Source organism: Falco peregrinus, chromosome 1 (assembly GCF_023634155.1).
Source record: "Falco peregrinus isolate bFalPer1 chromosome 1, bFalPer1.pri, whole genome shotgun sequence".
NCBI lineage: Eukaryota > Metazoa > Chordata > Aves > Falconiformes > Falconidae > Falco > Falco peregrinus.
This window is the reverse complement of record NC_073721.1, coordinates 129,732,207-129,742,774: the sequence shown is the minus strand read 5'-3', so window position 1 is coordinate 129,742,774 and position 10,568 is coordinate 129,732,207. Positions and strand designations below refer to the sequence as shown.

The 10,568-nt window shown below is 61.7% G+C and overlaps 1 protein-coding gene across 9 annotated transcripts; it reads left to right on the top strand.

Annotated features, from left to right (window-relative positions):
- Positions 1-62: 62 nt before the first annotated feature.
- On the top strand, positions 63-10,491 carry PARP6 (poly(ADP-ribose) polymerase family member 6). 9 transcript variants are annotated; one of them, XM_055789895.1, is made up of 22 exons: positions 63-346; positions 1,465-1,542; positions 1,664-1,758; positions 2,174-2,234; positions 2,363-2,453; positions 2,556-2,622; positions 2,901-3,050; positions 3,288-3,468; positions 3,850-3,903; positions 4,137-4,232; positions 4,319-4,411; positions 4,486-4,611; positions 4,711-4,776; positions 4,916-4,983; positions 5,227-5,275; positions 6,209-6,318; positions 6,412-6,484; positions 6,666-6,735; positions 7,101-7,180; positions 7,299-7,362; positions 7,520-7,620; positions 7,715-10,491. In XM_055789895.1, the coding sequence occupies exons 1-22, from the start codon at positions 344-346 to the stop codon at positions 7,985-7,987; spliced, it is 2,049 nt and encodes a 682-aa protein (XP_055645870.1). In that variant the 5' UTR covers positions 63-343; the 3' UTR covers positions 7,988-10,491. The 9 variants fall into 9 exon arrangements, 7 of the variants coding, with proteins under 7 accessions (XP_055645870.1, XP_055645878.1, XP_055645865.1 ...); XM_055789903.1 differs by having other exon boundaries at positions 64-346; positions 3,288-3,441; positions 6,206-6,318; XM_055789890.1 differs by having other exon boundaries at positions 65-346; positions 6,206-6,318.
- Positions 10,492-10,568: the final 77 nt, after the last annotated feature.

Below are 10,568 nucleotides of genomic sequence, written 5' to 3'. Positions count from 1 at the left end.
CGTGGGGGGACCCACCGTGGCCACCCCGTGGGGGACCCTGTGCTGGGGCCATGCGGGACCCTGAGCCGGGGCCACAGGGACCAGGGGGCACTGTGCTGGGGACACTGGGGCCCACGGCCAGCCCCTTAGGTCTGTGTCACGGCCGCCGCGGGCCCGGGGTCCCCGGGGCCCTGCTGGGAGTACCGGGGGGTGCGGGGGTCCCCACGGGTGACGTCAGCGGCAGCGTTGCCGGGTGACGGCGGTGGCGCCCGGGCCCGCGGCGGGGCCTGACGTCAAGGCCCGATGGCCGCCCGCCCGCCCGGCAGCATGGAGGCGGTGGCAGGCCCGCCCGGGCGCCGCTGAGATGGTGAGGGGGGGCCGGCCGGGGGGCGCGGGGGGCGCGGGCACCCCCTCCGGGCCCGGCAGCGGCGGCAGGCCCCGGGGGTGGTGGGCGGGGAGGGCGGCGGGACGGGGCCTACTCGGGGCGGGAGGAGGGGGGAGCCGGGCCTCGGGTGGCCCTCGGTGGCCCTGAGTGGCCCTGTGGCCCCCGGCACGGGAGGGGGACGGGGTGGGCCGGGCAGGACCCCCACTCTGTCGCGATGGACCAGGCCCCCCCCAGCGGCTCTGTGCGCGGGCCACCCGCCCCTCGTCCACATCCTGCTGTGTGTCCCCTGCTGCCCCCCCCGCTGTCCCCATCCTGCTGTGTGTCCCCTGCTGCCCCCCCCCGCTGTCCACATCCTGCTGTGTCCCCTGCTGCCCCCCCCGCTGTCCCCATCCTGCTGTGTGTCCCCTGCTGCCCCCCCCCCGCTGTCCCCATCCTGCTGTGTGTCCCCTGCTGCCCCCCCCCGCTGTCCCCATCCTGCTGTGTCCCCTGCTGCCCCCCCCCGCTGTCCCCATCCTGCTGTGTGTCCCCCACTGCCACCATCCTGCTCTCCCCATCCTGCTCCCCCAATCTGCTGCCTCCCATCCTGCTCCCTGCTACCTGCTCCCCCCATCCCACTGCCCCCCATCTGCTCCCATCCCATTGCTCCATCCCACTGCCCCCCATCCCACTGCCCCCCAAACTGCTCCCATCCCATTGCTCCATCCCACTCCCCCAAAACTGCTCCCCCGTCCTGTTTGCTCCCCAAACTGCTCCCATCCCACTGCCCCATCCCACAGCCCCCCAAAATACTCCCCTCATCCTACACCCCATGCCGCCCAAACTGTTCCTCTCAAATCATTCCCCACAACCCACTCCCCCAAACTGCTACCCCCCAAATTCACTCCCCCTTAATCTGCCCCTCACAACCCACCCACCCCACCCCACTCCACCCCCCAACCCTCTCCCCCATCCCCTCTCCCCGCAACCCACCTCCCCCAACCCTCTCCCCTACAACCTGCTCCCCCCAACCCTCTCCCCCCATCTCCACTCCCCCCATCCCTGCTGCCCCCCAACCCTCTGGCCCCACTAATCTGCTGCTCCCCCGACCCTCTGCCCCTCAGGACCTCAAGGGCCAGTACTGGACGGACGATGACTCCGACGGGGACAATGAGTCCGAGGAGTTCCTCTACGGCGTCCAGGTGGGCACCACAGGTGACGGGTCCCACGGGTGCCATGGGGGGGCTCAGGGCCCCCCAACCTGAGCCTGAGTGTGCAGGGGCAGCTCTGTGTCTCATGATGCCACGGGGTGCTGTGCTGCAGGGGACCTGCGCTGCCGACCTGTACCGTCACCCGCAGCTGGACGCCGACATCGAGGCCGTGAAGGAGATCTACAGCGAGAATGCCGTGGCCGTCAGGTGGGTGCACCCAACTGTGCCATACACAGGCATCCAGCCACGGCATCACTGGGGCACCTGGCTGTGCCATGCTTCAGGCATCCCTGGGTGCCCAGCCATACTGTCCCCAGGACACCCAGCCACGGCATACCCAGGGCACCCGGCTGTGCCATCCCCAGGACACCCAGCCACAGCATCCCCTGGACACCTGATCATGCCATCCCCTGGGCACCTGGTTGTGCCATACCCAGGCACCTGTCCACAATCCGGGCACTCTCCCACTGCCGTCCTGGTCTCAGGGGTGCATGCACTTGATACACGGGGAGCCACATGTGGCCATCACTGCCCCGCGGGCCTGCCTGCCCTGGCACGGTGGGCACCAGGCAGCGACTCCAGCACTGTGCCAGCCTCACCACAGCACCACGTGTCTTCACAGGGAGTACGGGACCATCGATGATGTGGACATTGACCTCCATGTGAACATCAGCTTCCTCGATGTGAGTCCCCGGGTTGCTCCAGCAGTGTTGGCACAGGGAGGGTGGGGAAATGTGCCTGGGGGTCCCCAAATTTCCCTCCCCTGTGGGGGTCCCCACAGCTGCGCTGAATCACAGCTCTCCCTCGGCAGGAGGAGGTGGCGACAGCATGGAAGGTGCTGCGGACGGAGCCCATCGTCCTCCGCCTGCGCTTCTCCCTCTCCCAGTACCTCGATGGCCCCGGTGAGTAGGGACAGGCAGGATATGATGTCCCCATGTGCCCTTGGGATGGGCACACCGGTGGGTGGCACCGACAGCTTGTCCTCTCTCTCTCTCTCTCTGCAGAACCGTCCATCGAGGTTTTCCAGCCATCCAACAAGGAGGGCTTTGGGCTGGGTCTGCAGCTGAAGAAGTAAGAGCCAAAATGCAATGGGCATCCCCAGGGCAAGGGTGGTCGGCAGGGTGGTCCACAGTGTCACTATTTTGACCAAAAACCAGCAAGGTGCCACATGTCCCCATGCCACCACATTTTATCTGCCACGCAGCCCCATGATGGGCTCACCGCTGGCTTTGGGTGGGGAAGCAGAGGAGCTGGGTGGCACGGACCACCCAAGCACCAGGCTCAGTGGGCACCGAAGCACCCATGGGTGCCGGCAGCCTGCTCAGGCACCCATACCACCTCTTTGCCAGGATCCTGGGCATGTTCACATCTCAGCAATGGAAACATCTTAGCAACGATTTCCTGAAGACCCAGCAGGAGAAGCGGCACAGTTGGTTCAAGACAAGCGGCACCATCAAGAAGTTTCGCGCTGGCCTCAGCATCTTCTCCCCCATTCCCAAGTAAGGCCCTGACAGTGTCCCCAAGGGACCTCTGTCCCCTCACCCTTGGGTGGCTGGGGACCTGGCACCATGCCTCAGTTTCCCCACTCACCCCTCGAATGCTGCTGCTCCCTACCAAAGCCCGAGGAGGTGGAGGTTGCTCCCAAAAACCAGCCGAAGGCTGATTTCAGAACCAGCTGATGGAGAAGTAGGGGACAGTGACACGCTGGGGAGCTCAGGGGGATTCCGTGCCTGCAGGTCTCCCAGCTTCCCTGTCATCCAGGATTCAGTGCTGAAGGGCAAACTGGGCATCCCCGAGGCTCGTGTCAACCGCCTGATGAACCGTTCCGTCTCCTGTATGGTGAAGAACCCCAAGGTGGAAGTTTTCGGCTACCCACCCCCCAGCACCCAGGCAGGTGTCGCCCCCTTCAACATCCTGGTGGGTGCCTCCCCGCCTCGGGGTTTGCTTTCCTCTCCTTTCCCTTCCCAGATTCCGGGGGGCAGTTCCAGGGTCAGATCACTTGCCATGGGGTGGTGGGACATCCTTGGGTTGTGGGTGCAGGGTTTCTCCCCTGCACCTTGTCCCCAGCACCCTTGGGTGCTCATGGGCAAGCTGGCGCACCAGCCATGGGGTCCTGCGGGGTGTTACCTCCCCCTCGGTGCTGCGGCCCGGCTGCAGCTGTGGCCCCAGGAGGGTGCTGGTGCATCGTGGGTCCTGCTGTGCCAGGGGTCGGGGTTGGGATTGCCGGTGCTGTGTGGAGGTGGGGGTGCATGGGGGGAAGGGGATAACGCAGCTGGCTCCGCTCCGGCTCCGTCGCAGGTCGGCGGCCACTGCAAGAATGTTCCTACGCTGGAGTACGGCTTCCTCGTCCAGGTGAGGGTCCTGCATCCCGCTCAGCCCTGTCCCACTGCCGGAGAACCTCCCTGCTGCCCTGTGTCCTGCTGAGCCCCATCCTGCTTCCTGGAGCATTCTTCCCACTGTCTCACATCCCATTTATCCCCATCCCACTGCCAGGAGCATCCTCTCTGCTGCCCCACACCCCACCTAGCCCCATCCCGCTGCCCGGAGCCGCCATGGTGGCTGACTCCCACCGTCCTCCCCCTCAGATCATGAAGTACGCGGAGCAGCGGATCCCAACGCTCAATGAGTACTGCGTGGTGTGCGATGAGCAGCATGTTTTCCAGAACGGCTCCATGCTCAAGGTGCAGTGATGGGGACAAGGCAGGTGTGGGCTCTTGGCCCATGTCACTGTCCCTGACCCTCCCCACGGCTCCTGTCACCTCCACAGCCAGCGGTGTGCACCCGGGAGCTCTGCGTCTTCTCCTTCTACACCCTGGGCGTTATGTCCGGCGCGGCAGAGGAGGTGGCCACGGGTGCTGAGGTAGGGGTGCACACCACAGGTGACCACACCATCACCTCAGGGTTGTCCCTTCACCCCCACACTCTGTCCCCAAGGTGGTGGACCTGCTGGTGGCCATGTGCCGTGCCGCCCTGGAGTCCCCTCGCAAGAGCATCATCTTTGAGCCTTACCCTTCCGTGGTGGACCCCAACGACCCCAAAACACTTGCCTTCAACCCCAAGGTAAGCACTGGGGGGACAACGCTCCCAGATGCTGGGGGGTGATGGGGCTGGGGGAGCCCCGAGGACCTCTCTGATGCCTCTCTGCTGCTCCGTGTGCAGAAGAAGAACTATGAGCGGCTGCAGAAGGCTTTGGACAGCGTGATGTCCATCCGGGAGATGACACAGGTACACCAGCATGGCCCCACGTGAGACCCCTCCAGCATGAGATCCTTCACCAGGGGTGGCATTTTGTTGCTGGTTACCATCTGCCCGTGGTTGGGTGGGTGCTGGGGGAGGCACCCACACCCCTTCTTGCCTCTGCCAGGGGTCCTACCTGGAGATCAAGAAGCAGATGGACAAGCTAGACCCCCTGGCCCATCCCCTCCTGCAGTGGTAAGGCCAAGGGTGGTGTGACCTCATCCCACTGCCCCATATTCCTGCCTGCTGCCCCATGTCCCCCGGGACAGGATGGGGTAGGAGGCAACCAGGCATCCTCAGCCCTTTTCTCCCATGGGATTGCAACCATCTACCGGCCTTGGGGTGGGTTCTGGTGCAGCTCCCAGCTCAGCCCCACTCCCAGAGGAGCATGGGACCAGCCTGTCTGACCTTCCTTCTCCTCTCCCTCCTCTTTCCAAGGATAATCTCCAGCAACAGATCCCACATCGTCAAGCTGCCTCTCAGCAGGGTAAGGGGCCTGGCTGGGCTCCAGGTGGGGTGCAGGTGCAGCAGGCAGGGCAGAGGGTATGGAATGTGGGATATGGGGTGTGGGACGTGGGATGTAAGAGGCAAGATGCAGGGGGCAGTCTATAGGGTGTGAGACATAGGTTATAGCATGCAGGATGCAGGGTATGGCATGCAAGACATACGATATGGGAGGTGGGATATAAGATACAGATGCAGGGTACAGGCTATAGGATGCAGTCTGTAGGATATGAGATGTGCAATGTTGTCACAGCACTCTCCAAACTATCAAGCTGCAACAAGGTCTTTTACCATCTCCTACCAACACATTCTTCATACCAGTCCCTCTCCTGCCTTCTCCTCTCATCCAGGGCATGCTTGCATGCTTGCACTCTCTCCCTCCCTCCCTCCCTCTTCTTGCTTCTTCCTCCTCTCTCTTCCTTGGCTGCCCAGCCTCCTCACAGAACCAGCCACAGCTGCACTTTATCTGCATCAGCCAAGGCACCGCCCCTGAAGCCAGCCCACAGCTGTATGTTATCAATGATAATTAACCCAGCTTCATTCCTCTACACAATGTAGGATACAGGGTGTGGGTTGTGGGCTGTAGGATGTGCGATGGAGGATTAGGGACATAAGGATGTGGGGTGGGTGATGTGAGGGTGTGGGCTCTAGGATGCAGCCTTTGGGATGGGGCCTGCAGCCTGTGAGATTGGGGGGCAGGTGTGGGGTGTAGGGCAGAGGGTATTTGACATGGGATGGGGGATGGGGGACAGGAGACAGGGAACGCCACAGGCCCTCCTGGCAAGCTCAGGATGGCCAAAGCAGGGCTGGGCACGGGACCAGGCTGCCGTGCATGATCTCTCTCTCTCTCTGTCTGTCTGTCTGTCCTCGCTCCCTGCCGGTGCCGCCTTTGCTCTTCCCTTTCCCCTGGTAGCAGCTGAAGTTCATGCACACCTCCCACCAGTTCCTCCTGCTCAGCAGCCCCCCGGCCAAGGAAGCCCGGTTCCGCACTGCCAAGAAACTCTATGGCAGCACCTTTGCTTTCCAGTGAGTTGCTGGGAGGGCTGTGGGAGCTCCCCAGGCGGGCGTTGTGGGGCAGGCTGCTGTGGGGCAGGCTGACATGGGGCTGGCTTTTTCCAGTGGCTCTCACATTGAGAACTGGCACTCCATCCTCCGCAATGGGCTGGTCAACGCTTCCTACACCAAACTGCAGGTAACGCTGCCCTGGGCCTGGCCCCTGCCCCGGGCAGGCAGGCGGGCAGGGAGGGGGGCAGCCAGGGGGGCAGGCAGCTGGGGGTGCGCTGCCTGCCGAGGCTGGGCTGCCGCCACCACTGCCACCGTACCCAAGCTGTCGGAGTGACCCTGTGTCGCTCACCCTGGTGTTTTCCTGCAAGCTGCATGGAGCAGCCTATGGCAAGGGCATCTATCTGAGCCCCATCTCCAGTATTTCCTTTGGATACTCAGGTAAGAGGCTGCCTGCGCTGCCCAGTCCTGCCTGTGCTCCCATCCCAATCCCTGCATGGGCCCGGGGACGTTCGGCATCGTGCCAGCCAGAGGAGCCGTGCGGGAGTGGGCAGCATCCCGCATCCTTCCCACCTGCACCAGCCTCTTCCCAGCCCGGTTGGGGCTTTCCAATGCGCCAGGGAATTAAACCCCCCTACATTTTCTAGGCTCCAAAAACCGCTGTGCCTACTTCTGGGGGGTTCCCAGGGTTCAGCCACAGGGCGAGAGCACACAGCGTGACCGTCCCCGTCTGTGGCATGTGTCCCTGCATCACCCCAGGGTGCTCTCTGCCCAGGAGTGACGGCCACCGCTTTGCTTCTCCACAGGGATGGGGAAAGGGCAGCACCGGATGCCTTCCAAGGACGAGCTGGTGCAGCGGTACAACCGGATGAACACCATCCCCCAGGTGACGGGCCGGGGGACACCTTGAGAGGGTGGGGCTGGGGACATGGCACCCATGGGTGCTGGGGATGGGGTGTGCCGACCCTGGCCAGGAAAGGTAATGACGGCTGCTCTCCCCGCAGACCCGCTCCATCCAGTCCCGCTTCCTCCAGAGCCGCAACCTGAACTGCATCGCACTTTGCGAAGGTGCGGGGACGTGTGGCGGGGCGACAGTGGCGGGGGGGGGAGGACAGGCAGCACCTGCATCCCTGGCTCACCGGGTAGGGGGAAGGAGGAGGGAGGGAGGGTGCCCACCACAGGCTGCCCCCAGCAGGGACCTCTGTCCCTGTCCCCCGTCCGACAGCCCCTTCCCCTGGCAGTCATCACCTCCAAGGACCTGCAGAAACACGGCAACATCTGGGTCTGCCCCGTCTCGGACCATGTCTGCACCCGCTTCTTCTTTGTGTGAGTCCCAGGCTGCACCCACCTGGCCAGCACCCGTGGGACACCCATGGGACACCCCTGGGACACCCCCTCACCCCCCTTTCTCCCCTTCCAGGTACGAAGATGGCCAAGTGGGAGATGCCAACATCAATACTCAGGACCCCAAAATCCAGAAGGAGATCATGCGTGTGATTGGGACTCAGGTGTACACAAACTGAGGGCGGTGGGGACCTCCCTGGGACCCCCGGCGCCGAGTGAAGACCCCGGGCGAGGCTGGGAAGGACAAGTGGGTTTCGAGCCTCCTGGGCAGGGCAGAGACGGGGGCCAGCGCCGCAGCTCCACCCTGTACATAGGCGTCAAGCATCCGGTGAGCATCAGGCGGGTTTAGCCGTCCCTTGTCCCCTCCCTGTCCCGTCCCCCAGTGTCCCGGACCCTGTGGCAGTGTGGAGAAGGAGCTGTGGGGGCTGGTGTGGCCAGTGGCCGCCCCTCCTGGAGTTAGTAGCAATGGGGTTTTTATCTACCAGGAGAAACCGAAGCAAAAAAACAAAAATGAAAACAAAAACCAACCAAAACAAACCCAAAAAACACAGGAAAAAAAAAAAAAAAAAGAGTAAAGGAATCTGTGTCGGTGTAGTTAAACTGCCTGGGGCTGTGGGGAGGGAAACACCACTGTCACACCCGGCAAAGGGATGGTGGCATGGAGCAGGGAGCACGCTGCTAAGGGACAGTGCCTCAGGGATGGGACAGCACCGGGGAGGGGCCGGGGCTGGCCGAGACTCACCTGCAGGATGGGAAGGCGGCCTCCCAGGGATGCGCTTTATTTTGGCCCAAACCGATCCCAACGACTACACCGATGCAGGCGGTGGCAGCACGGCTCGTCCCGCTACAGCCAGACCCACACGAACCCGCCGGGATGCCCTGGGGCTCGGCCCAGGACCAGGAGGCGGCGGGGCTGGCGGAGGTGGCAGGGCTGGCGGAGGCGATGGGGTGCCACCGCGGTTCCCCATGCCCCAGCAGCTCTCGGGTCAATCGCAGCAGCACGAGGCCTCGGCACTGAAATACCAGCCGTTGAGAGGTGGCATCAACCCAAAGGCGCCTGGGGACACCGGCCAGCCCGGCAGGGACACAGGGATCCCCTGCCAGGCGTTCGAGGGGCCCAGGGATCCAAAACAATAACAATGAATCCCCCAAACCAGCCCTTCACTGCCCTGCGGGAGCCGGGGTGTCATTACCAGCTAGGGTTTCAAAAGAAAGTTAAGAATTGACTTAAAAAAATACCCTCGTTTGGGAACAGTCACTGGCTCAGACCTGCCAGGCTCATCACACCAGTGGGTGCACTCAGCGTCACCTCTGCAGTGTCCCCTGCCCTCAGGGAGTTACAGAGGGACCCCAACATCTGTCCACTACTGCTCATCTCCAACTGGCTGCGTGATGTCCCCAAGGGCCACCCAAACCGGGGCAGGGGGGGCATCAGGCAGGTGGCTGTCCCCTCACCACCCGCCCTGCCGGCTACCCACTCTTCTTGCTTGAATTTGTGGGGTTTAGGGTTCTTCTGCCCCCCTTAAATAAAAAATCAACCAAGCCCCTTTCCCCCGATCACCGCAGCCGCTTGTCTGCGGGTGCAGCCACCGAGGGGATGTGCCAATGTCACCCAGAAGCTCCCCATTGCTCAGCCAGAAGGTGAAACCATGGGGCCAGGTCCTGCCCTGGTCCCCTCCGCAGCTGCCATGAATTCCTTCAGGAAACGGTAATTCCTGGGAAAAAGCAAATACGAGAGACCCACCCTCCTCCCCTGGTGTCACCTCGGCCCAGCCAGGGTCGAGCTGGTCAGAAAGGGGTTCCCAGCGTCATCTTCTCGGGGGAGTGGGGGTGACAGGACACGGCAGCAATTGCTCCAACGAACCAACCAAGGTGACGATTTTGACAAAATAAGTTTATTTTGCTTCGCTTTGTTTCTGCCGAAACCTCACATTTTTCTTTTTTTTCTTTTTTTTTTGGCTGAAAAAAAAAACAACCCCCAAAACCCCCAAAACCAACTGAAAATGCAAAGAACCGCATCGCTTCGCCCTCTGCCGGAGGCGACCGAGGGGCTCTTTTGACCAGCTTGACTCCCCCCCTGCCGGCTCCTGCCAGGGCCGCGGGGCTGGGGGAGCCACCACAGCCCCCCAGAAACCCCCCTCTGCATCCCCCATCCCTGGCCAGGAACTGGCCCCCAAAACCGAGCCCTTGAGCCCCACAAATCGGCCCCCCGAAACCGAGCCCTCTAGGAAACACTTGCAGCTCTTAACACCCGAGGTTTTTCTCAACCTTCTTAATTTCTGGTTTGTTTTTCTTCTTCTTTCCTGGTTTTGTTTTTTTGTGTGTTTTGTTTTTTTTTAAATTAATTTATTTATAGATATATTTAAAAAAAGCAATAGTCCTTTGGTCCCTAAACTCTAAGGAATGATATGACTCTGAAACAAGTAATCCTATGTCCCTGTGCCAGTGACAAGCAGGGGGAAGCGTGCGTCCCGCCCCCCTGCTCCATGGGATATATATATATATATACTTATTTATATATATCTTCTATAAGTCCAACATACTTTGATCCTTTTTTTTTCTCCCCCCCACGATGTGGGGAAAAAGAAAATCTTGCCATTTTTCTTTTCTCCAAACAAGCATCCTCCAGGTGAAGCGCCCGAGGCTGGTCCCATCCCACCGGCTTTGGTTTAAGAATCCATTTGGAGCCTCTTTTCCTCGTTTCTCCTGGGAAATCAGTAGCAGCAAATGAGTGCTTTAAAAAAAAAAACAAAGGTGGATCGTACCCCGGCTGCCCGGGGCCGTCGTCCTTTCTCCCAGCGAGGGATTCAGTGAGTCCCGGCGAGCGGCCAGCAGCAAATCTCAGCCCCGACGCCGCATTGCTCTCCTCCTTCCTTGTCTTCCTCACTCTCTTGTTCCCGTTAAGTAACAAACAAGACCGGTTTGGGAAA

Excerpts from the sequence above, each read along its gene's own strand:
- PARP6 (XM_055789890.1), top strand. Across the intron at positions 3,051-3,287 it reads ATCTTCTCCCCCATTCCCAA|GTCTCCCAGCTTCCCTGTCA; the intron begins GTAAGGCCCTGA and ends CCGTGCCTGCAG. Across the intron at positions 5,276-6,205 it reads TCAAGCTGCCTCTCAGCAGG|CAGCTGAAGTTCATGCACAC; the intron begins GTAAGGGGCCTG and ends TTCCCCTGGTAG.